This window comes from Melospiza georgiana, chromosome 6, assembly GCF_028018845.1.
Source record: "Melospiza georgiana isolate bMelGeo1 chromosome 6, bMelGeo1.pri, whole genome shotgun sequence".
NCBI lineage: Eukaryota > Metazoa > Chordata > Aves > Passeriformes > Passerellidae > Melospiza > Melospiza georgiana.
Window position 1 is genome coordinate 2,485,512 of NC_080435.1, and position 26,781 is coordinate 2,512,292.

General features: G+C 44.6%; 1 protein-coding gene across 5 annotated transcripts in view; it reads left to right on the forward strand.

Annotated features, from left to right (window-relative positions):
• Window positions 1-21,168, forward strand: part of SMOC1 (SPARC related modular calcium binding 1) — a 124,890-nt gene extending 103,722 nt beyond the window's left edge. For 2 of the 5 annotated variants that reach the window (XM_058025445.1, XM_058025447.1), the window contains exons 11-13: window positions 9,000-9,247; window positions 15,916-15,966; window positions 17,658-21,168. In XM_058025445.1, the coding sequence (XP_057881428.1) occupies window positions 9,000-9,247; window positions 15,916-15,966; window positions 17,658-17,674 (316 nt within the window). In that variant the 3' untranslated portion in view covers window positions 17,675-21,168. The remainder of the gene's footprint in view (window positions 1-8,999; window positions 9,248-15,915; window positions 15,967-17,657) is intronic. The other 3 variants (XM_058025446.1, XM_058025448.1, XM_058025449.1) reach the window with 3 other exon arrangements.
• Window positions 21,169-26,781: the final 5,613 nt, after the last annotated feature.

Sequence of the window (26,781 nt, forward strand, 5' to 3'; positions counted from 1 at the left end):
TTCCTCTGGGTTGCTGAGAGAGGATCTGAGGCTGCTTTGTCCTGTCAGCTCTGCTTGCCTCCTCCCGCCCCTCCTCCCTGGCAGCTGCTCCACCATAAAGGTTAGTATAGCCCATTTGAAGTGTGAAATGAGAGCACAGTGGGAGGAAATGGCTTGTTCTTTTGTCCCTTGGTGCATGAAAAGACCTAATAAAATGCAAATGGATTGAAGTGTGGCCTAGTGGCTACCACAGGGAGTGAAGAATGTGAACCAAATTCTTGGCAGGACCAGCGCTGTGGCTTGGCTGTGAGGCTGCAGCCAGCCTGCCGATGAGGAGAGGAGCTGTTTTCCATGGCCCTCCCCTCTGACCAGCTGCGTGTCCACCCCTTTTGGAAGGAGCAACAGGTCAAGCCTGTTGCAAGAGGTGGGCAGCAGTCTGTGTTCCTGGGGAACTGGAGGAGAGCTGAGGCTGTGTCTCCCCCTCCTGCTTGGTAACAGCAGATCCCTGCAGCGCTGCCTCGGGCCAGGCCATTGCGAACCAACCGGGATGGATTTAAAAAGTGCTGTTCTGCCTCAGCTAGGCAAGGCTCCCCTGGATTTGCCTGACTATAAAAGGAGTCAGTGCTGGGGCAGCTTGCAGGGATGGCACAATGACTGATGTGCCCGGGTCTGGAGATGGAAGTGCCTCTGCACAAATGTTGCTTGCATGGGTATTCCTCCAATGTGTTGACAGTAATGTTGATCCCCTGCTTTCCTCTTTCATAATGGAGAAGGAATCAGTGCCATCTTTTAACTGCTCAAGACTATTCAAGGTCCTGGGTGGCATGGCTGTGTCCCTTGGCTTCAGTATGGACTACTAGTGAACTCATATGGTTTTAACTTCACATTTAGACCTTACAAATCAGTCCAGTGACTTGTGTGTGTGCTTGCCTGCTGAATATTCTGTAACCCGTTGAATTAGTGCTATGTGCCTAACATGTCTGTATTCATATAAACAGGATGAAAAATGCCCCAAGGATGGGAAATACATCCTTCTCTCCCAGACTTAAGCATTCCAATGTCAATTCTGTCTAATTTGCATGGTTCAAATGCAGCTGGTAGGGGTGGTGGGAAGCCCTGGAGAGTATTTGATATTTATTTGGCATCTTTGGCACTGGGACTGAAACACAGCCAATGTAATCATCACTCTTAAAATAAAGCTTAATATAAACCAATGTTGCAGAGACCAGGGATGTATGCCCCCACTGCGCTTCTATAAACCAGCAGGCTCGCTCCTAATGTTCCCCAAGCTTTGTGTATTTCCCAGCTTTCAATAGAGGCCTTTCTGGTGGAATTTTTCACTGCCCAGCTCTTCACACAGTCATCACATTGATTTATTTTCCACTCCAATGTCAGCAGCCCAGTTGTAAGGGGGGAAAATTAAATCTTTTAGCAGGCTGTCCTTGGTAAGGCAAAAGACTGCTACCACCCAAATACTCTGCCGGCCCACAGCCATGATTAAATTCAGATAACTGCTCTGGTTTAATTTTCCATGTGCCTCAGCTAGACTAATCATGTACCCCAAATAACATGTGTCAAGCTTTTCCAACCCAACAGGCCATGATGAGACCTTTTTTATTTTTTTAAAAAAGTAATTTCAGGGAATTTTTTATATTTATATAAAAATTTTATCAGTACATATTTCATGCGTATTTGTGGAGCTGGGAAGCTGTCTCTGTGCAGTGAGTCCGGCTTCCCAAGAGTCCCAAGGTGAGGAATATCCTGAGTTCTCTCTTCAGGAATTGGCTTCTGATGGTGTGAACAGGTGTATTCTTTGCTGGGTAAAAAATGGCTGGACCCAGGGAGTGGCTGGTGGCCAGTCACAAGTGGTGTTCCCCAGGGCTCAGTATTGGAGCCAGCCCTGTTTAATATCACCTTCAACAGCCTGGACAAGGGGATTAAGTGTCCCCTTGTCCCACCATGTTGTGTGGGAGTGTTGACCTGTGGAAGGGCGAGAGGCATCTGGACAGGTTGGATCAATGGGGCAAGGCCATTGTGTGAGGTTCTGCAAAGAGAAGTGCCAGATCCTGCACTTGGCTCACAACAGCCCCAGGCAGTGCCACAGGCTGGGGGATGAGTGACTGCAAAGCTGCCTGGCACAAAAGGACCTGAGAGCTGGTCTGCAGCAGCTGAACATGAGCCAGAGTGTGCCCAGGTAGCCAGTACATGCAGACATACAGAATGCATCTTCAGTATCAATATTAAAATTAAGGACCAAAGGAAGAGAAGAGCCTTTCCAAAGTGTCCAGTACTAAAAAAGCTTAACAGTGAGAGTCTTAAGGAGCTCAGACATCCTTAGGGTATTGAAAGAAAAAAAAAGGTTGGAAGTTGATTTTGAAAAATCTGAGTTTCCCTATAGGGACAAAGGCTCTGCAGGCTCCTAAGTCTAGCAGGGAAGAACGTGATTAACCGAATATAAACAAACTTGTGATCAAAATTTCTTTGAAGCGAGGGCAGTGCCGAGCCAGAGTGAAGCCATGAGGGATGGGACTGATTCCCTCTCTCTAAAGCTTTCATCTTAGGCCTGATATGTTTCAGAAGGACTTGCTTTAGTCAAACCTGAGTTGTGGTCCCAAGAATAATTTGACTCACATTCTGTGACTATGATACAAAGGAAATCAGATTAGATTACCCTGCTACCTTCGGTCTGAATCCGGATATGTGAGTGAAAACTTCTGTGTTTGCTGAGTGTCTTTGCAATTAATATCCATATTAGCTTTTTATTTTTTTGTGAGGGGGGTGGGGGGAGGAAGAGAGAGTGGGATGATGAGGGAGAAGCATGGGAAAAAATTAGAGATTGGCATTTGAAATACTACATGGAGCTGTGCTAAGTTGCCCTCAAAAACAATGTAGTAGCAGGAAAGTGAGGCAGTAGCTTGGATTCTTTCAGGCCATGTAAACAAAACCTGATAACACTCTTTTTTTAAACTGGGCATGCTTAAAACAACCTTGTATTCCCTTATAGGTCTTGTCTTGTTTAAGGAAGTTCAAAGCTATTGACTTTAATTGAGTTACTCTTGCTTTACAATAATGTAAATAATGTAAATGAGATGAGAACTTCCCTTCCTCATGGCCCTGGTTTATATTACAGCATAATAGCCAAATAGACTTCATTTATAGTTTTGAAGCAGAAAATCTCTGGTAAAATTCATTCTTAATTTTAAGTTTATGTTATAACTCCAAGACACATCTTGTTACTATATGTTTTCAAAGTAATTAAGGGAGCAATTGTAGAGAATTGGTTTATTAGCCAGTACATTGTATCCTTACTGAAAAAAAAAATTGTTGAAATTTTTCACAAGTGAGTACTATATAATAAGAACAGCACTTAAAAATTTAGACTTAGCTTTAGTACATTTTAGTCTCTTTTCTAATTCTGATATAGTCATATTACAGAGGACCTAAATTAAACTAGATCATAGGGAATCTCAGCTTGGGTTTCCATTATCTGAGAAATTCTCTTTGGTCCCTGCCAATTGAGAAATGAGTTTTAGTTGCCAAAATGTGTGCATTATGGGTTGCTACATTATCAGCAAACATATTACTGCCTGTGGAATTTGAGGTAAATGGACAGCTTACAACAGCCACCCTTACTTATCATGTAACACAGAAGCTATCAGTCCCTTAATTTACAGTTGCCACTTACTCCCATGTAATAGCCCCCAAAAGTACTCCAGAAAATGCCCCTGAGGTTCCATTTCATGCTCTAGTTGAGCAGTTTGAAGCAGGCAAGCACAGCTCAGCACATCTCTAGGGCGTTCTGAAGCCAATCCATGTTTTAATAAAGATGGACACTTCTAAACAGTGCAGGGAAGTTGATGCTCAACTCCTATTGCATTTCAATTGAAGTTGGATACCAACTTCCCTTTGTCCTCTTATGGAAATTCTAGCCTAATTAAAGATACAGGAGAGTTCATGTAAGAGGAGGGTCTTTGAACACTCAGTGAGGAATGAAAGGATGCGATTTTTTAACCCTCTAAATTATTTATCCTGCAATCTTCAGAAAAATGGTGTTCAGAATAATGTTTCATATACAACTTAGCCTGAAGAGAGAAAGAAAGTGGCCTGTAATAGGGGAGATAACTTTTAACTGTAAAGGAACTATGCATTTCCCATAATTAATTTGGACTGGGTAGTACCCTTTTGTTTAGTCTGAACACAGCTTAGTTTTTTGTTGGCTTCTTGATTCCTTGGCTACAGGAAAGGAGGAATAATGAAACAAATACAGGATCCTTTTGCAATTCCGTTGTAGTAATCCTCTCTGATTCAAACCATGCTCCACTGTTACAGACTAACTTTAGGCAACTGCAAAGGACAAAAAAATGGGAGTAAGAAATGGAAGCAGATCAAGAACTATTTTGAATTTTACCTCAGTTTATTAAACTCATTGCTTTCCATGTGTAGTGCTGGCACTTTGGTGGTCATCATCAATGCTGTCATGGGCTTTGACTGGAGGGGTCAGTCACACTCCATCCATTGTTCATTCAGCAACAGCACCAAGCAGGGTATATATATATCCTTGCAAAATGCTTACAAGTCATACAAACTTACAGCTCTAACTCCTTTAGACATCCTGACCACAAACATACCTTGTGTGTGTGTTGGGAATGAAAGCTGGGCTAATTAATTTTCTTTTTACTCTGTAGCATTTGATACCAGCTTCTCGTCCATCAGTGTTCTTTCATCCTGGAATAGGTCCCTCTGGTTTATAGGCTCTGCAGTCCAGCTAGATGATGGGCTGATCTTACTGCCCTTGTGTCCTTCTGCCTCAGCTGCTAATGTTGCTACATAAAGTTTGCAGTACAAAAGAATAGATTTTCTAAGTCTTCAAAACAGGTGCCTGATGGATACTTCAGAGATTGCATCCTGTGCAGTGGGGCTGAAAGTGTTCAGGGAGCAAAGGACAGCTTTGGTAGGAATGGACTTCAGTTTATTTAGTAAAATGTAGTGGCACATAGTATACTTTGCACAGTTCTGTGGAGCATAATGTGATGGCACACTGTACATGGCTCTTTAGGGCAGTCATGTCTCACATTTGCTGCTCTTGTATACTTTAGCCTCTATTCCTCCCCTGCCTCTCTGCTCCTTCACACTGAGCTAACTGCTCCTTTTGCAGGGGGCCTTGAGGGCTGAAAAGCATTACAGATTGCATGCACAGTGCAGATTCAAGCTGTCTGTTTGATATTTTGGCAGTCATTCTCCAGCATTTAGTGCAGCTTAAAAAGTGTATGTCCATGGTTTTGCACAGCCTCTTTGTGTTCTTCAGTGACACCAGATGATGTGAAGGCATTCTGTGGAGGTGTGCCTCATCTGGAAGATAGCATTGTTAGAAGTTGCTGTACCTTAACACACGTATCTCTAAGTGACCTAAGAAATAAATATTCTGCTATAAGGGAGCTCTTAGAATATTATACAGAAGGAGGAGCAAGAGCCTACTTGGAGAAGACTTTATACTTGATGCCAACAAACTTTTTAGAAAGCTGTTTTGCTGTCTTAAGTCTGTTAATGACAGACCATGCTTTTCTTCACTGTTGGAATATTGGTGGGCTTATGCTGCACAACTGAGCTAAACTTCCTGGCTTTTGTACAAAAGCAGTCCAGCAACAGCAGGTTACATTTGGAAAATCAGTTTACACAGACCTCCTTTCTTCACTAGTGCTCATTCTTTAGGACTGACTGTTTTGCCACTGAGTGCTAAAGAGGAACAATTAGGCAGAAAAGTAAGTACAGCTGTAATGCAGTCAACATGAGAAGGCTGTCTTCATTTTGGTAGTTCCTACTGTGTTTTACAAAGCTGCTGCAGCACTGAAGCAAGGTGCTGGAATTCAGTGACTTTTAGTGTGATTGGAGTTAGAGCAAGAGATGTTGGAAATTGAGAATGTACAGGACAGCTTTGTTCTGTCTTGATTTTTCTGATTCCTTTATGGTCTGAATGAGAGGTGGACCAATAAATGAAGTTTATATCTGAGGGCTGATTTTCTTCCCTTGAAATAGTATGGGGAGGGAGTGGAGGGACAATCCCCTGGAGTGCTGCCAAGTGTGTGCCCACAGGGCAGTCAGAGCCCCGACTGTCTGCGTGGAGCCGGCAGGCATGGCTGGTGCCGTGGCACATCAGCAAAGCCAGGGGGCCCAGCAGGGCTGTGTAGCTGCATTAATTCACGTTTCATGGGTGGTGCCTGAGTGCCTTTCACGGGCTGTGGTCTAAGTCAAGGTAGTTAAATACAGTGCTGCAACTTCATCCTTCTGCAGTGTATCGTGGAATTTCACGAGCCAGGGGTATATGGCCACCCTGAGATGATGGGGATGCTTCCTGTGCTGGCATTCTGGGTGATAACTAGAGATGGCAGGCAACCAGCCATCTCAGGAACTGCAGTTCTGTTAGCCAGCCAACAGAAAGTGGTAAAAACACAGAAATGGCTGTATCTTCCTTTTTCCTAAAGTCATAGCCATTAAACTAATTCCTTTTAGCTTTATTAGCATGTTGCAGTTTTCAGCTTGAGCTCTCAGCATGTTTGTAATGGCAAAGATTGATTTAGTGTCACCTCATGAGTCAATGTATTTGTATTAGCCTGTGAATGTCCCTCATTTTCTTTGTGAAAGTGCTGAAGAGAGCCATGTTGCCTTTCTTGATAACTCATAAAAGCTCCTACTTGGTGTGCCCCTGGAAAAGAGGCACTTAAAAATCCTGCTTCTGAGTGCCTCTTCAGTAGTGAAAAGCTCTTGTCTGTTGTCTTTCTGCTGTTGGTTCTAAGATGCTCTGCTATTTTCTCCATTTCTGCCTCTCCAGTTGTGGGCCTTCAGTAAACGAGGGCAAGCCAAGGTGTGAACAAGGGCAGTCTCACATGCAAGAGCTCAGGTTTTATCCTTCTGTTTCAGCAAAGGCAGTGTATTGCCCCTGGCAATATAGAACTCCTCTGAGCCTGTTGGAAGCATGCTCGTCTTCAAATGATAGCCAGCTTCTTTCCAAAAGGGAGAGAGACCAATAGCTATGGCAATAAATGTCATAAATACAAGACACAAGATGTGTTTCTGTTCTCTCCTGTCATCCTGGTCAATGCATGCAGTTTAGAAAATCAGGACAATTCCTTAACTTTGGGTGGACGCGGGGAATTTTGCAATTTTTGCTTGTCTATAGGTGATTCCTGGTGCTTGCCTGGTATTTTGGTTCCTCAGCTAAGGCAGACTTATTCCTAACCCCTCCTTCCTCCTGCACAGTGTTTATCCCATTGTACATTCACCAGATGCTGTGACTGAATGCCAGCCTGCCTCTCAGTTAAGAATTAAATGAAGAAAACAGTTATAAGTAAAACCCTGGGAAAAAATGTTATACAGTTTATCTGCCTCTCTGTACTGTGTGTTTACTTGTTACAAGGATCTCTGGATAGGGGCTACCTTTCTGATTTCTATCCTTATTTGTAAAAGCCATCAGAAAAGGTTAATGAAGATTTCAGTTCTTCACTTAAACTCCATTTCTTGCTTTCTGCATGCTGCAGAGTCCTCCTCACAAATGATTTAATTTACCATAGGGGTACCATGTGTGAGGGGGTATTTTTCAGGCTGTGTAGCTGCATTTTAAAGGCAAAACTCATCACACCAACAAGTCAAAAGAATTTTCTCTCTCCTAGTTGCCAACAAAAAAAAAACCCCCAAACTTCAGTGACTATATAAGTGTAGATTCTACTAGTTTCTGAAACAAGGTCAACAGCAGTCTTGGAGAACATTTTATAGGGTATTTGGGTTCATGTTTCTCCATCAGCTAGAATGCTCCAAACTCACACCAGAATCTGGCTGCCTGCAGTAGGCAACTGTTCCTCTCTCCTTCCTGGGGAAGGAATTTATGCAGCAGCTGGATATGTTTACTGGAGTAAGTCAGAGCAAACAGTGCCAGTGTAGCATGTCTGACTACCTATCCACTAATTTCCATGCACTAAAATGCCTTATTCTTGGAGGAAAAAAGGTTCAGGCCTCAGCCTCATTTCAGCATCTTTTCACCTTTCTCTGTTGGCATGCTCCTCATACGGAGAAAAGACAGACTGGCTTAGAAAGAGTTTCTTCCCTGGTTCTCAGAATCCCTGAGGAATAACCCCCTTTCCCACTGCTGCTGCAGAGCACCAGACACTGCTTCAATGGTATGACATAACAGTACCTGTTCAGTGATGGCATGAGGTTGACATGCAGCATTCTGTATTTGTGTCTATAGCTGTTGCTCTTCCTTGTTTTTTTCTCCTTTTCCTCTCTGATATTATTGTTGTCTACAGAAGGAAAATATGAGTAAAATAGCATCAAACTTGTAACACCACAATGATTAAGAAATGAAACAAACTGAAGTTGCCAGCTCTGTAGTACTGCTTTTAATGGATTTATGGTTTTTATCTTCTGTGGAACTCTTACGTGTATATCAGGTATGTGAAAAGCATGAAAAATGCAGAAAATACAGTAGAGGAGTTCAGATTATGTAAACAGATCCAGGGAGAAGAATATTGTATCTTGCCAAGGACATTTTCAAATAATGAGTGTGTCTTGCATTAAATTAATTTGTTCCCTTTCTGAAGCTAGATGTTACTGTCACAGAAACTACCACAACAGCTGACACTCATGGGTCTCTTGCTGGTAATTTGAATGGAAGCCCAAGGGCCAAAAGGACCAAGGAGATTGTCTCTTGCCCTCTAATGAGGATCATTCTGGGATTAGACAGAGTTTCAGCAACTGGTGTGAGGAGAACCACAGCTACTGATGGTATCAGACTCCAAGATTCTCTTGGCAATTCACTTGTTAATGCTAAAGGACATTTTTAGAGAAAATTCATCTATCTCAAAAGAGTCCAGCTGAAAGGAGGAGATTGGAAGGCCTGTGTTTTTTGCTTACTTTGAACACAGCATAGCACTTGCCTGATTCACTGAGCAGCTCTTGCTCCTCAGCATGTGCTTGACAGTGTTGGTGTGAGCACCCCTTGCTGGGGGCCTGTGCTTGCTCTGTTCCAGGTTCTCTGAGCCAGACCCCAGCCACACGCTAGAGGAGCGAGTGGTGCACTGGTATTTCAGCCAGCTGGACAACAACAGCAGCAATGACATCAACAAGCGGGAGCTGAAGCCTTTCAAACGTTACGTGAAGAAGAAAGCCAAGCCCAAGAAATGTGCCCGGCGTTTCACTGACTACTGTGACCTCAACAAGGACAAGTCCATCTCGCTTCAGGAGCTGAAAGGGTGTTTGGGAGTCAGCAAGGAAGGAGGTGAGTACCTTTTCTTCCTCAATGCATGGCAGTAAAAACTGAAAAACTTGACAAATAAAAACTGAGCTACAGCAAATTCAGAACTACATTTTCTCCCAGCTATTTCAGAAGTGCCACAGTTTGTGTGAGCAAATGAGTGGGATTACAATACTGCCATGCAAATGTAGTTTGTTACTTGTATTATGGCTCCATCTTCTATGTCCTATTACAAACCTCTGTGCTAAGCACCATACAGAAACAAGGCAATAGATAAGAGTTCTTGGCCAGACTTATTCCAAACTTTTTCTGTTTGTACTGTTGATGTCCTTGGAAACTGTAGTTAAGATCAGGTCCCTTCTGAGTAATACCATGCTAACAAGATTCTGTTGTCTCAGCCATGCAGGTTGGATGATGTATGAGCCAGCACAGACCCAGGCCTTCTCTGGAGACCCTGTTTACTAACAGAAAATAATATTTATTTTCATTGCTAAATTCAGCATGCAGGAGCGTGGATGATGCAAAGAGAACAACTCAGAAAACAAGCACAGGGCTGTACTATTGCCCCTTTTCAAACTTAAATTGTACTTTGAGATTGGTAGAGAAATAAGGCATGTGAATAACCTATTTTCCTTCTGTTTAGTGTCTGAGCCATCAACCCACCCTCCTGCCCTTTCTTCCTTTTTTCATCTTCACCTCATCATCTGTTGAGACCCAAACCAAACCGATATTTTTGGAAATTTTAGGAATTGAAACAGTTCAACCCAAATTGAATAATTGTCAGTCATTCTTGACTGTGGGCAGACTTGCTTGGCAGGAGAAGGCAAACAGGGAGATTCCAGGGGACTAATTTCCTGTGCAGGTGTTTTGGCTTTGCAGCTGTTGTTATATGTGTCACGGTAGTTGGGAAGGGTGGATAGCTTTTTTTTTCTGCCATCTTAATCTTTCCTTAGTCCTTTTCTCAGATTTAGCACGAGTGGGAAGGGAGTCAGTACATTTGGGTGTTGGGAAGCTGCACTTTCTAGGTGCTTTGCAAACATCTTAGTTACCATAATAAGCATATGGCATTACTTGTCAGCTGTGAGAAGCATTCAGCTTCCCTAGCCCTGTGGAGGTGTTTTTTAGTCATCAGCACCTTACTGAGGAATGACATACCAAAATAGCAATCCTTAATTTTATTACCTTCCCAATAAGACAAGTATGCCAAATGAGTTTTATTGCTATTTGGCCTGCAATAAGACTCTCTGGAATCTGCTGCCCTGGCCAACTGGATGTTCAAAATTTAGTTTATGGAAGGGGAAAATAATCAAAGAGAGAGAAGAAAGAAAATGTGAAACTTTGAGCCCATATGAAGGGGAGAGAAGGCAGTGTGACATTGTTGTGAGTGCCTGATTGTCCAGCTGTTTGCTGAGAACACATCCTTGACCTTTCATGGTTTCTTCTCTTGTAGGAGGACAGGACTGTGGTCAAAAAGGGGCTCTGATCTTATTCTGTCATGCAGCTCCACATAGCTACTACAAACCTGATGAGCCTTGAGGATCAAAGATAAAAGGATAAGTTAAAGGATGGTGAGGACTAAAAAGCAGGGCAGGGGGCAGTGCAGACAGTAGGTACTAACATGGAAGAAAGAAGTGAGTGAGAGTGCTCCAGAGGTGCAGTAAACAAGTTTGTAATGCATCTTTTTTAAGAAGTTGTGAAGTTGTGAGGTGGTAGATGATATTGGCCTGATTGTGGCCTTCCAGTACCTGAAGGGAGCCTGTAAGAAAGAGGGAGAGGGACTTTTTACAAGAGCACAGAGTGACAGGACAAGGGGCAATAACTAAAAACTGAAAGAGAGTAGGTTTAGAGTAGGTATTGAGAGGATGTTCTTTGCTGTGAGGGTGGTGAGAGCTGGAACAGGTTGCCCAGAGAAGCTGTGGATGCCTCATTACTGAAGTATTCAGGGCCAGGTTAGATGGGACTCTGAGTAGCCTGGTTTAGTGAAAAGTGTCCTTGCCCATGTCAGGGAGGTTGGAACAAGATTAACTTTAAGATGCCTTCCAACCCAAACCATTCTATGATTCTGCCATCTTACCCGTTCTCTAACTTTCCTTTTCTGGATCATAGGTGCATGTAGTCAGTCCCTGTATTTTGCTGTTTGTTTCTTCCTCTGTCCCCCTCCAAAGATCTGCTGGGGCTGAGGACACTGTGGATTCAAGCCAAGAGCTAGATGGAAACCTTTTACATTATGTACTTTCAATTGTAAACTGCTAGTCAGATGAAGACAGGACGTTTCATGGAAATGTTTCTGTTTCAACAAAAGCTTTGTTTGAAAGGTTCTTCTGGTCTAGCTTGGATGAGGAGGGGTTGGAGGGAGGCAAGGAAGGTTATAATTTCCCCTTGATATACTATTGGAATTAAATACCAATATAGCTGGATGGAACGTGCCTGGGCTCGTCCGGCCTTGCTGCTTGACCAGAGCAGTGTGGTGGTTTCACCTCAGAGACACCTTTGGCTGGCTGGATCTGCAGCTGGGTGCTTGGGACAAGGCCAGGCATGCAGGAGCTCAGGTTTACCTCTGGTGGAGAAGCTTTAAGGCAAGGTGAAGGAAAAGGAGTCGGGTTCTGCTGGAGGGTTTAGATCCAGAGCTTTATTCCTGGCACACAGGCCTCTGAATGCAGCAACAGCTCCAGCAGAATTACGGAACCGCGTGGCTGCAGTGGCTTTTAACCCCAGAGAGAGAGGGAGGGAAGGGGTAGGGATCCCAACAACCAGGTAAGGGGGGGAGAAGTCTCAGGGGACAAATTACACTGGATGGCCCAATGTCCCCAGGGCTGAGAGGCATCTTTTGAACTTCACCAATCACACAATGCCCTTTCTGGAATGCCAAGATTGACTGGACAGCAGTCAGCAGGGAGCAAGGGAGGGGAAGGGAGAGGTTATTGGCACACCTGACTGAGACAGGCTATTACATCACACCACAACATCATACTTCATTACCAGTGAACGTAGCTCAGATGTTCCAAATCCTGTTTGGGTGTCCAATAGCAAAAGGACTAAACTGAAGTGGGTCATCATTCCAGGTGAGTATGCCTCTTGCCAGGCAAATTAAACATTTATAATAGTTTTGAAAATAAAACATAATACAAATTTATAGTATTTGGGATTCTGAAGAGAACAGATATTAAGCATTCTGCATTTTTGTCAGTGTTTTGCTCTTTTTTTGGTGGCCAGTTCCATCCAAACTTGGAAATAGAGCTGCTTTTTAAAAGAAGCATAGAGCATAGATAACACACTACTGTTATGTGCCTCTCAGGACCTTGAGAGTCCAAATAAGATTTGTATGTGGGGATTCAGCTAGGATATTTTGTAAGGACAAACCTGAATCTGAGCCCTTTCCAGCTTAGAATTAAATCTGTTCGAGATGCATAGTTGTGTCTGTCTTCCCTTCCTCAGCAATCTCTTCATGCCTGTGGCTACCTAATATGTGGGTACTGCCAACAAGTGGTTTTCCAGTGAAGAAGTGAGCTGCCCAGTCTATCAGAAACCCTTTCCTTTTCCATCCTTATGGTGACTCAAAAAGTTGCTGGCAAGTCTGCTAGGTCTGGTGGCCGCTTTGCACAGCTCTTGTCCCTCTCTTTAAACCAGACTTGTTTTTATCAGGGGCTATGTACATGGAAAAATGCCATTCTTGGATCTCAGAATGGTGTGGCCACATGAAAGAGTCAGCCTTTGAGTGTTTGCAGAAGCCTGCAAATGGCTTCTTCAACTGGGGCAGAACAAGCAGGCAGGGCTTTTAGCTTGGAGTATGCCAGAAACAGTCTTTGCCATCACTTGATCTAAGATTGTCCGTTTGAGGAGTTGTGGAAGGAAAGCAGACTGATTTACAGCCTGTTAAAAGTTGGCATTCCTCAGCATAGTCTGCACAGCCTGAGTTAAGGGGGGAACCATCTGTGATCAAAAAACAAATGTATCTCTCTGCATTAGTCAAAAGGCAGGATCCTTGAGTGGAGATTGACACACATTGTAAAGCTTTGCTGGAATGTTACTGGACTCAAGATTAATTGGATTTCAATTAATCAGGGCTGTAGGTCCGAGTGAGGCTTGTGCTGGTTGTGCTGGCTGCAAAATGTTGGAGTTGAGTTTTACCTCTATATTCTTCCAAGTTCAGGAGACAAAGTCAGCATTTTGTGCCTGCCCAAAGAGGAGCTAAGGGAATAAGCAGCAAAGAGATGTCCCTCTGCCAGCTGACGGGAAGTTCCCTTCTGCCAGCTCAGATCCTGTGATTGCTTTGCTGTCCAAGAGCTTGTCAGATGGTAGGTGTTGGGCATGCTTCACAGGACATGAGGACGTCTGAGGTGGAACTCAGCCACCAAGAGCCAGTCCAGAAGCAGGATTGAAATGTCTTAATTAAAAAGTGTATGTGTGTGTAATTAAACAGAATGTCACTTTCTACTGAATCTGAGGAAATGTTACAGAAAGAAGGAAAAGTAGACAGACAATCTGAACAGCAGATTTCATTCAGTGATGTTTTGGACCTTTCTTATTGCTATCTTGAGAAGTGACTGCATGCCTGGGAGGCTGGGAATGAGTTGCTCTATATCATTACTGTACAAGTTGTTGTGTGAGAGAAGGTAGCAAAGAGCAATCACCTGGGAAAGGCCTCTGGACCAGTGATGATAGAAAATAACAATTGTGAGTGGCCATGAGAAAACTGTAACCAGGTAATGACTGAATTAAAAAGGAATTTTGAAGTACATTTATGTGCTATTAGATTAGAATCAAAGGAGCTGTACTCGTTCAGTGCTTGGTTTTGTTTGTCTTGTTAAGATACTCCCCTCTGGAGCTTTGTAGAGGTGCTATAATTTGCCTTTAATCTTGACAAAAGTAAGTGATAGTAGAATCAGGACATCAGTATTGTGTTGAGAACACAAGATAAGGCTGTTTCTCTCCCCAGAAGGTGAAAGGTTTGCTCAGTATGTCTGAAGAATAATAATTTCCTGTGAAAAGCTGCTGGGGTTTCCTTGGGGCTTTTTCTTTGAAAGACACCTAGCCTAATCCAGTGTGACTAGAACTGTTATCCAGGAGAGCGTACTTGTGAGGACGAGCAAATACTCAGCTTTATGAAACTCGCCACACGATGGGATGTCACCCCATAATGCCCAAGGGCTTCCCAGGTATATATGTTAGTAACCCACGGTCACCACCTGCCCTATTCCTCCCTGTGCTGTGTGTCAGCAGTGCAGAGTTGCTGAGGCAGGGTTCTGCCTTCCACAGTGGCTGGCGTGGTTGGTGTGGCAGCCAGGGCCGTGCTCTCTGCCCCCAGCGCGGGGCCATGAGCAGCACTGCCTCAGTTCTTACCAGCCATGGCAGGGAGGGATGCTCCTGCCTTCTGTGTACACTGGAGATCCCCACCTCTTTCCAAAGACAAGGCAGTGCTCCCTCAGCTCTTTCCAAAGATGGGTTGTGCTCCTGCACAGCACTGTGCTGCAGGCTTACCTGCGCTGTGCAGTAAAGGTGAGAGGGTTCTCTTGGATGCCCTCTGGCTTCCCCAGGCTGCCAGCCAGGGCAGTGATGCACAGCCTGGCAGTGCCCTCCGGGGCCCTGGCAGCCACCCATGAAGGGCCCAGGCTGTGAGTGCCAGTCAGCCCAGGCAGATGCTCTGGCCCTGGCAGTGGAGCCGCAGTTCTGCTGATCCCAGCAGGATGGGTGGCTGTGCCGGGCCGGTGCTCGGGGTCTTGGAATAACTTCCTGTGCTTACACAGTTTCTTATTAATGTTCTCTAAAGCCAACAGGCTGTGCTTTGTGACCTATTTCAGCCTTGGCCACTGACACCTTTTCTCCCTCTGGCTTTTTCTTCTTAGTAGCTCCATTCCCATCTTACAGCCCAGCCTCCTGGCCCTTGGGGCTTCCTGCACCTCAGCCCTGCCCTCTGAGCTTCTGCCCATCTTGTTCCTGCACAGAGCAGCATGTGCAGAGCGAGCTGTGCAGTCAGGTCATGTGCATGCACAAATCAAAGTCACCGAGTGGAGGTGGCAACAGGCTTTCTGCTGCTGGCTGGGAGCAGGAGCTCCCATTTCCAGCTCGCCCCTCCTCTGACATCAGACGAAGCAGCTCACAGGAAGTGTGACATGCTTTCAACAGTTCTGTAATCCCTGAGCTGTCTGTACCCAGTGCAGAGGCCCTTGCCATGAGCTCCATCTGGCGTAGGGCACGTGTACCTGTTATAACACAGTCACGTCTCGGCCCTTCTGCCAGGTATAAGTTCAGGTCTTTGATTTTAGGCACTTGTTTGTTTGATTCAAGTGAAAGATTTAATAAACCTGGGCTGTCTGTATTGCCTGTACCTTCACTCTCTTCTGTCTGCCCCCTTTCTACATGGCATTATTTTGCTTGCTTGGGGAAACTTCAGGATACTACTTGCATCCTTCTTCTTTCTCCTTCTACTGCTCAGTTTAACCTTGTAATTGTTGTTTCTTGCCCACCCAAAACCTTTGGATTTCACTATACTCAGCTACTGCAAAACCAGATATTTAACATCTCTCATCTCAGGCACACTGGTTAGGCTCTTGCATGGACTCCTGTTGGCAGGACTTGCTGAGAGCATGCTCAGAGTAGGTGCTTTGAACCTGCTCTCTGGCAACAGACGAGGGAAGGCTCCTTTGTCATGCCATGGCATTTACTTCCTTTAATGTGGTTCTTGGATTTTACAGGTAGCCTGAGCAGTTTGCCCAATGGAAAAAGACAAGGCCTTAACCCTTTCAGTGAGTATCTTGTTAACGTGTCTCTTTTTTCCTGTGATAAGCATGTATTGCAGAATTCATTCTCCCCTGTTCCCCTATGTTCATGAACAGCAATATAGAAACAGCTGGAAGCCAAAGTTGTTCTTAAGAGGTATAAATACACCAATGTGCAGCTCCTTTGCATCATTTCAAAGTCCAGCTCTTTGTCTTTTGCTGAAACAGACTATATGTTGCTAAGGAATTAGAATAGGATAAAGCAGGTATGGGATTACTCCTATCCTACTCTTCCTTCTTCTGTCAAGCAGTAATTCAGGTGATTTGTTGTGTTTACATTCCATCACTCCATGGACAAGTTCCCATGAAGACTGTTCTCTATCATGGTAAAGGTCTGCTCTCCCAGTATTTTGGGCACTGAATCACATAGACCAGCCCTTTCATCAGCCATGAACAATAACATCATTTGCTTTGCTTTTAGACTTGCAGCCTCATGGTTTTGCTGGGTACTTCTCATTTTGGATTGTAAGAAGCAGTGAGAAGTTCTCCCCTGCCTGTATCTTCTGCTGCTTGTTCTATAGCTGCCCTACAAATGTCTGGCTAGACTCCTTTTTGTGTTGAGGAGACCTAGGCAGTGGATCTGTTTAGTGCCAGAAGCCCTCCTATACCTCTTGCTGTCCTCCTTGTCTTCCTGGGGAATGTGTCTGGTCCTGGTGAGATGGGCTGAACAGAGAGCTGAAGATAAAGATCAACTACACCTTGGTCATTGATGATGTGATGTTTCCTGGTGTGTCCTTCATTCTGAGTGGTTTTTGCCTGCTGCTAAAAGCTGAGCAGAGGCATTTGAACAATTGCTGCAGCTTCAGCCCCCTCCTTGTCACTCAAAGCGTAGGACAGGTCACCTGCACTCCCACACTACACCTCACTTACAGACATGGAAAACAATCTGTTGTTTTTATGAGCTGGTCATTGAGCACTGCAGGCACCTTTTGCAGAGCTGTGCAATTGATTGCAAATATGGCTGCCTGAAATAGTTTTGCATTTGACAATATTTGTCCCCCTGTGACAGGGCATGTTGATCAGCACTGATCTCACTGAGGCCTTTCCTTCCTTTTTCCCTCAAATCCCTACTTTTGCTGTCTCTTTAGCATGTTTTCATCTGTAATTAATCCACAGAGCTCTAGCTCTGATCCCATAAGAGCTTTGGTTCTTTAAGAACCTTTGGTGAGGGGCTTAATAGAAGCTTTCTTTGAAGATAGGCCTCCAAGACCTGCTTGTCTGCTGGAGAAGGAGGCAGCTGGCTGTGGCTGATGGGGAGATGGTGGCAGGGCAGCCTGACAGCAGTGGGTTTCTGCATCAGCTGTGCCAGGCAGAAGAGCAGAGCAAGGGGTGTTGGACCAGTTGTTTCCCTAGACTGCATGCCCATTTCCAAGGAGGGGGAGGAAAGTGGTGTTTTGTGTTTAAAAATATGCCAGTCCCTAAGGCTCCATGTGACTCATTCAGTGCTTTTTCCAGCAAGGCTGTCTCATTAGCCCCTGGTTGTTTTCAGCCTCACAGCTTATTCTGGGATCTCAGCTTTCTGAGGCCATGGATTCAGCAGAGGCTGTACTGGATCTTTGTCAGTCAGGTTTCTTTTTGTTTTAATTTGCCTTTTTCTCTTACCTGTTCTGCTTCTGTTCTGTTTTTCCCTCCTTGCTCACCCCACCCCACTCTTTCAGTAGGTCGCCTGGTGTAGCAGTAGAAGACAAGAAGGGAAGGCAGGAGCTGACCCAAAGGAAGAAAACATCCAGTGGCAGATGGACAGACACCTTGCTGCTTGTGACCAAGCACGCAGCATCAGCAACATCCAGCGTAGCAAAAGTGGCACCCAGAACATTTGCACTTTTAAAAAATTGGTTTGGATTTTTTAAATATTGCTTTTCAATGCCATTATCTAATACTTTGGAAAGTGGAGGGAAGCAGGATCATGACTTTTTAAAATTGGAACAGCTACTGATGATGTAAAATTGAGTTCACTGGGAAAGAATTTTATATACTGTATATAAATATATATGTAAATTGTACAGTTGTCTTGTACAGGGGTTGGAGTCACTGTTCTGTTGCTCCCTTTGCTTTTGAAGGCTGTTAGGGTTAGAGGGACACTTTGCATATAATGGATTATAGTAATGCATTCATTTCTGCCACCAAACCATCATTCAGTGGTGAGCCTTAGCAGCACCTCCATGCAGAAAGGAGCCAGTGTGTCAGCATGAATTGTTCTTGCAGATGTGCACACAGTTCCCCAGATACCAAATGCTTCTGGAGAGCAGCTGAACCCCTTTTTTTACCATAAAGCTCTCTGCAACTCAGGCAATTGGGCTTTTGAGAGCACAGATTTCATGTAAGTATTGGTGCACTGCAAAGCTGCTTGAAGTAGGAATAGAAAAGGGTTCTAATAGGGATGTACAACAGTAGTGTGTGCACCTGTTGCAAGTTGGGCAGAAATTAAATACAAATACATTGCTATTCATGCTCAGATAACATGCTTAGCAAAGCTGCTCTGTGCCTCTGGAATCTAAAGCTGTAAGAAGGATGTGGGAGCTGTAAGCCTAGCAGAGTCAGTGGAGTGGAGTCTTGCATCTTCTGCTCTGACAGAGTATTCATCTATATGTTGTACAGCAATAAACATTTTGAGAAGCCTGCTAAAAGCAGCATTAGCCTGCCCTGTGCTTTGCTGAAGAGCAAAGGACATACTTGTCAGTGCAGACAGACACAGTTGCTGCTGTCCCCAAAAGTCTGCTTTCCTTGTGTTGCAGCAGTACAGCTTGGGCCATGCTCACTGCTGAAGGTCTGTCAGCAGTGACTTTCTTGTCCTTGGTGGTTGTGAATCCAAGCTCTCCTCCAGCACACTGATTTGCTGTTGCCAGTGCCTCCTGGGCACTGTGACACTGGGGTGTCATCAGCAGCAACAGTGAAGGCTTGGAGAGAGGAGTCTGGTGTTCTTGGAGGCCACAGGGGCTGTGTCAACCACTAGCAGCTTTGGTGGAGTTGTTTCTTTGGCAGGGGTGCCCATATCAACAATCCTAGATTTGGGCAGAGTGTGATGGGACATGCAGTTTTGCTTTGTGTATTTCCAACCACTGGCAGCACTCGCCTGTTCTGAGCAGCCTCCCACTTCTGACCTGGGAATCCTTCTGCCACTTATCTCTGGACCAAGAACCTGTTAGAAGAAACTGTTGTGAAGATGATGAAATTACATGCTAATATGAGATCACACCAACAATTACTTGTAACAGCAATAGATAACAGTAGAGACTGGACTTATCTTTCAAGGCTCTGTTGCTTTGGTAAAAGATAATACAGCACAGCATCTTCTCTCTGTCATGTCATTGTGACAATAGCATGAGAGAAATACATCACCAAAATGAAGTGTCCTGATGCAGAAAGTTGGTGCTTGTTGACAAAATGGAAAGTAAAATAAAATAAAAACTAACAAGCTTTTGTATAAATACCCGATTAAGAGTAGTAATAACTCTTCCTCTGGGAAGTATATTGGAGCTAATTAAAATGTACAGCATGGTTAAAAACACTTCTGGTAATATCTGAAATGTACATCATACCATCATAATATAAAGAAGTCATCTCTTTAGCAAGAGCAGATCCTGCTGCTGGATCTTCATGGTTTCTCACATACAATGTATGTGCTTTTTTTGGCCTGCAAGCTCCCACCTTCTTGATTGCTTCTTCTCTCGTTGTTCTTTGGGGTTGGGGTTTTTTTTTTGTTTGCTTGGTTGGGTTTTTTGGGGTTGTGTTTTTTGTTTTGGTTGTTTGTTTTGGTTTTTTTTAATGCCCTGGGCGCATCTTTTGTGTGTTGAAATAATTTGGTTTAGTGTATAGTTAGAAATGTCCATGCCACACTCACTAATCCTATTGTAGGGAGTAAAGAATGAAACCAACTGTATAAAAAAACTCCTCTCCATTTTAATATTCTAGTTTTAGGAATTAAAAGTTCTGACTGCTGTGTTGGATGGTGTTTGGTGGTTTGGAGTTTTTGGGGTTTTTTGGAGGTAGGGTTTTTCTTTGTTTGGTCAGGGTTTTTTTTAATGTATAGTTCTATCCAGCAGAAACAGACAATTGGATGTCTCTAGGAATTCTAACAGCCAAACACTGGGGCTGGGAAATGCCCCACAAGATTGTGGGGGGACTGCAGAGCTGCTAAAACTCACAGCATCTTCTGGAAGTAAAGCAGCCAGTCACAACTCCTGCTTGTTATATAACTCCTTCTGCTGACCTCCTTTTTCTCATCCTTGTGCCCTTCCCCTCCAAGAGGCCTGCACTCACATGTCGTTTGCAACTGAAATTGGGTCAGTTCTGCAAGGAAGGCAAACAAGGGGTGGCTGTTGGCTAACTTTGATATTTGTGGATATTCCTGTTGCTAGGCCAGGGCTGACTTTATGGATGGATTGGGGACCAGGCATAACATTGCTTTCCTCTGTCACAAGAGAATCCCAAGTCCCTGCATCCTGACTTGCTGAAATTTGCTGGGTCTCTGAGCAGCTTCTGGCAACACTGGTACACTGCCATGGAAGGCCCAACCAGCATGATTGTGTAATGTCCAGGTAGAGATCAGGTTACTTGTTCTGGGTTTGTGCTGGAGGATTGTGCAGACCATTCTGGTCCTGACTGACATAGCCCATGCTGTGAACTGTCCAAGAACCTGTACTCACAGATGAGAGCAATGCCTCAGCTGCCCGTTTTCCCTCTTGGTTTTATTGCCAGTCCACCTGGCTGCTGGGCTAGATCATCCTTATCCAGAGCTTGTAAGCAATCTTTTGCTCTGCCTTGCATCAGTAGCATCTTCCTGAAGCTGGGACACAGGGAGTGTCAGTGTTGTGTCTGAAAGCAGACCCTGGGCATGTGTCTCCTCATTCCTCGAGTCCTGCTGGGCCTCTCCAGCTCTGCTTTGAATGATGGCCAAAAACAGCTGGGACAGAGAAGAGAAGCAGGACTCGACAGTGCAAGTCATCTATTTGTCCTGCCAGAAGTAAAAAATCTTTCTTTTTTGCTGATCTTCCAAGGGCATAGTGTGTTGTAGGAAATTGCAGGATTCATTTGTGGGAAGGCACTGCTTTCCATGGCCTGAGTTTATATTGAACTTACCTGCCCCAGCACATTTCTGCCTATGGTAAATTTGTTAAACTGAAAGGCATCTGTTTGGTTTTGGTTTTGTAATAAAATAGATAACTTTTGCACCAGTGTCTTGTTGTGGTTACTTGTTGAATCATGATTTCCAGTTATTCCTACAGTGCTGTAGGAGAGGGAAGGGGACTTTGCTCCTTGCAGAGTCAGTGGTTGGGTTTGGAGGTCTGTGATATTTCTGCCCTGTGTGTAAGCCTCGAGGATGAGTTAAAAGAAGCTCCAGAGTGCATCTCTGTGGTTTGATGACAGCTGTCTGAATCTGCCCAGCCTGCTTAGAAAGGCTGTGAAGCTTCAGCAGGAGCGGAGAGATGATTGTAGAAGGTGGGATGTGGGATCTTGTAGCACAGTCTCCCCACACCACAGGTAGGAGACAGGCTCTGAACCTTGCATGTTCTCTCAGCTCCCTTTCACATGGGAGCCTCATACTTTACTTTGCAGGTCATGCCTTGCTACATGGGAGCCTGAAATAGTATCTTCCAGCTGTTGTCCAAAACCTTTTAATCCTCAAAGATGTCGAGTAACATGCCATGCTGGAAAGCTGCTGCTGTTGTAAAACAGAGGTTTTTCTAGGCTACAAGGGAGTGCAGTTCATCAGAGGCTGCAGCACCAGGTCCATGGCAGAGGAGGCCACACACTGATCCTTTCAAGTGTGTTTGACCAGCTTTGTCCTCACTGTCATTCCACTTGATCACATGTAAATCTCTGCAATGAATAAGGAGCCAACTCATTTATTGCACACGGAAGGCAAGGCAGTTGCAGTCCCAGGGGAGGATTTCTGCTTGTATGGCAGTCACAGGCTGGATTGCTTGTAGGTCGTCAGAGCTCTGCTAAGTCTTTCAGTGCAGATTCAACAATAAAAGAAGTAAATGCAGAGGTGTGACAGCTAGTGTGCCTCTGTCAAGAATGGACTGGCCAGCCCACTTAATTTCCTTGTATTACCAAGGGTAACAAATTCTGGGGCGAAGGGAAGAGCAGTAGATGTTATTATCTGGGGTCCTTCAGGACTTAAACCAGGAAAAGGATATTTTGGAAAAGACCAATTCCTTGGCCATGCTTCCTGCTTCTGGAGTTGATGTGAAGGGGCCTTCACCCTTTCCCTGGCAGTGCTGCCATTCTGTGGGCAGGCCAAAAGGACTGAAAATGGCTTGCTTCTGCCTCTGCTTCCAACAGTGATACTGCCATTCTCTTCCTTCTCCCCCAGCCTTTTTCTCTTATCTGTAACAGTATAACTAACATGTCAACCTTCTAAATTCTCAGTAGCCAGCCCTTACAATTTATTTCAGGCAAAATAAATGGAAACTTTTCAAAAGCTGATATTAAATTGGATAGAACATCTGCAAAATTATGCTCCTTAGTTTGGAAAACACCTTGAATAGGAAATGGGTTAAAAAAATGCCAGCTTAGGAACCAGGAGTCTTAACAGCGAGTGTTTTGTATGGAGTGTTTGCCAGAAAATCCAACACTGGCTTTGGGAAGCAATTGTGCTTTTTGTAGTTCTGCTGAGGGCTTTTTTTACTGATGTTAATGGTGGGTTTTGTTTTTCAAAGGGACCTTCCCTGTGCACTCCAGGAGTTGTCTAGCTTTGGTTCAGAAAACACCACAAATTCTATGCTGTGTGTTGTAGCACAAACCTATACGCCCATCTCCTGCAAAAGTACAAATGCAGATTTATTCCACATTATGTTTTCTTTCAGCACGTTGGCACTGTGCCAGGGAGAGGGGCCGTGGCCCCACTGTGCCCACTCAGCCCACAGCAGCCCAGGCAGTGGTGGTGGGGGGCTCTCTGCCCCACTGAGCCAGGCTGGTGCTGGCTGCAGGCACAGCTGCACCCTGGGCAAGGAGGGAGGCATTGTGGTTCCAGTGGAGATGGAGGTTTCCACACCTTGTCTCCTCTCTGGTGCCAGCAGGAACAGCTCAGGTCTCCTGCATACGATTCACAACTAGGCCCTAATTTGGACCTCAGAGAAGTTTCTTGGTGCAAGATCTGGGAGTCTGAAGTACAGATGAATGCAGCTCACCCTATTAAAATAAAGAAATTCAATCCCAGTATAAAACAGATCCTTAACTCATTGCTTTATGGCGTGTGAACAAAGGACTCTGGTGAAACAAATTCTGTTTGTAGCATCTCTGTGCCGTGCTTCAAGCACTTAAAAACTGCAGTTTGAGTGTCCAGTGTCCCATTGCACAGCACAGCCCTGGCCTTGCATAGCACTAAATGCCACTGCTATCTCCCTCAGTCATGATTTTGGCTGGGACCACTGAAGGGATTCCTGCTGGCTTCACCATGTCAGAAAAGAGCTGACACAGCATCTGGCTGAATGGAGAGCTATTTCTGAAGTGACTTGGATGCTCTCACTCTGAGCTGGCAGGTTGTCTCAGAGAAAGCTTCATGAAGGTGGCTGAGGCTGGATTTGTTCACCTGCAGCCCAACATGAAAGTGAATTTTTGCATCTCTGGAGCTGTTAAAATTGTTTCAAGTTAATGGCTTAAACACTGCAAAAATTATCAGAGGACTTTTGCCCGCTCTGGGAGACTGCAAAGAAACCTTGTCCATCTGCAATCACAGAAGTCCCCCCCCTCCCCAAATATGCCTGCTAACTGGAATTTGGACAATGACAGGAACTTAAGATAAAGGGGATACTGCTGTCCAGTCATCCCAGGTCTGGGGAGAAAAATGTATTCACTAGTGACACTGGAAGGGAGACTGGAATGCTGATGGCTCCAACAACCATGGGGCAAGCTGCAGGTGAACAATCCAGCCTCAGCCAACTTCATGCAGCTCCCTCTGAGACAACCTGCCAGCTCCGAGTGGGAGCATCCAAGTCACTTCAGAAATAGCTCTCTCTTCAGCCAGATGCTGTGTCAGCTCTTTTCTGATAAGGAAAGAGGCAAACTCTGTGAGGAGGGTACTGTCTATTTTTCCTTACTCAAGTGAACTCAGCTGAGATAACTCCCCAGCTGGGGAAGCACTGGGACATTCATACATAGCCTGAAGGTTTTCATCTCTGCTGATGGGCCCTGATGGGCCATAATGGACTCAACTTCCTGATGCTATGGGTGGGTGTATTGTCTTAGAAGGTATCAAAGACAAAGGTATCCTGAACTGATCCACAACATTACATCATCCAGTTGAAACTCCCTGCCCCAGGGGAGGTACCTGGGTGTTCCTACCTGAACTGGAGTGAATATAAACCCAGCAGATGTTGTGTTTTAGGGATTTCTCCCCACCACTTATTTGGGAGTTCCCCCCACCACACGATGGAGCCAGTCTGCAGCTACCACTTTGACCAAGAAACATGAAAATTGCAACAACCAAGTCTCATTGTGAGGTCTACAGGTGACATTTCAACTCTTATCCTTCCCTTCTCTTTCTTACCCATTTTCTTAAGCAGTATTATTGCCATATTACTATACATAACAATAACAAAAAAGGCTGTTTTGCAATGCAACCAAATGGTTCTACAATAAACTCTACATGTGTATATTAACAAACACCACTCGTTCAGTGTCATTTCACTCCAGTTTGCCCCAAGAGATCTATTAGCAAGAACCTGGGCTACCCTTGCCTTCTGTAGTGGGTTCTAACACAAGTGTTGAGATGTCTGCTGCAAGCTTTTTCTCCTCAAAATGCACTTAGATTCCAGACCTTGGTAATCTAAAGTACTTAGACTCCAAAAAACCGAAACATCAAATACAAATTAATTCAGAAAACTCATAGGCAGGATCTGTGAAGAGATGTCCTAAATGATAAAAGAGATCTGGGGACTGATAAAAGGAGTCATAGTCCAAATAAGAAACTATCTTGCTGCAAGAGAAATGAAGGAAGTGTAAGTAGAGATCAATAAAGTGGATCAAGAGCTCTTCAACATCCTGAAGCATAAGAAGAAAAAATATGAAATGTGGGATGGCTGCTGGAGCATTGCAGACTACACGTGAGCTGCCAGGGGACTTGAAGAGAGCATGGCAACATCACCTAACTGGTGACAAAGAAAATCCTCGAGAATTACAGACCTGATACCTCTCTGTGAAAACCTTAAGGAGCAAGCTACCAACCACTTACTCTCTAATCCTCTAAAGATTAATAAATTTGTAAATAGATGGCAGGAATGGGTTTGTTGAGGTTTCACTAAGGACAAATCATTTCAAACTAATTTGATTCCATTCTTTGACAGGATGACTCGCCTCGTGGCTAGGGGGGAACAGCACTGGATGTGATATGTCTTGACTTTGGAGAGGCTTCTGGCACTGTCCCAGAAGACATTCTCATAAGTGAACCAAGGAACTGCAGCCTATTTAGATTCACAATACATTGAATTCAGTGTCAAAGTCAGAGAGCTTTCTGAGGAGATCTTCCCAGTTGTGGTCCAGAGTCCAGATCTATTCAGTATTTTCAGCAGTAACTTTTAGAAATTGCTTTGCTATAAATTTTCCTGGTGATAGCCAGTGTGGGGTGGGGTCCTGGGGGGCCTGGGGGAGGTGTCTGTCACCACCTATGGAGGGTAGAATATGAGTGGTTGGTAATTTGAAGAAACAATCCCAGTCAACAGGATGAGTTTCAGCAGAGGCATGGGATAACCCTGCCATGAGGCAGCTGTGAGAATGTGCAAACAAAGTGAAACCCACTGGGCAGCAATCCTGCAGAAGTGACTTCTCAGAGGCTGGGAAAAGAAAAAGTGGAGAACCTGAAGGACTGTGACACATACAAAATCCTGTTACCATAAGGATAATAGTGAGCTGTTTTCTACGCCCTTGTTAATGAAACAAGAAGAAAAAAAAAATAGCAATGCCAACAGAACTCTGCATTTGGCTTTGCTTTTAGTTTCTGGCCAAGATGTTCCATAAGAAGACGAGGCAATCAAATCTCTTTTGGTAGCTTGAAGAGCTTATTTGGACACCCCTTGTGTTAATAGAGACACAAAGGTGCTCTCTACAATATGAACATCCTTAGTGCCAAGGATGTGCCATTAGGACTTTCTGAGAATACCTTTGAAGCTTTTGTCTTGAGATTTTATTCCCCCTACAGCTTTTTCATGCATACAGGTTGTACTCATAATTCCCACAGGATGGAACCAGTGTTTTTGTAATGGAAGCTTATTTTCTTCAATATCAGAGGCATCTTCCTGGGAAGGTATTCATAACTTCACAACTTACACCCTAAAAAAATCTGTTTGAAGGGTTTATTTCTTTAATTCACCCAAATTTCACATGTGTTTCAAAGTACTTCCTAGGCCTGTGAAGTTTTTTATTGTGTTCCTGAAACTGGCCCAATTTCTGAGTGCATGCCCAGCACTGAGTACTAGGTAGGTCACGATTACTGTTTTAGCCACAGCTCCCACTGAGCTTGCCACGTCCATGGCAACAGCAATGGTGCAACCTGGGGCATGGGTGAGTGCTTGCATTTAAGTGCAGTGGGAGCATCTGCTGAGCTCATCCATCTCACATCATGCCTTTAGACTCCATGTCTGAGCCCAAACAACACCCCAGGGCACATGTAGGTAAGTGCAGTGTGGAAAAGGCACCAAGGGCATCTGCTGTTGGCAGTGGGGCAAAAATATGAGCAAACCCCACCAGCCACCTGCAGGGATGCCCTGAGGCCCTTGGGTCTGCTCTGCCCCTGCCACCTACTTTTGGGCAAAGTCCAGACCTCCTGGGTGAAGGAAAGGC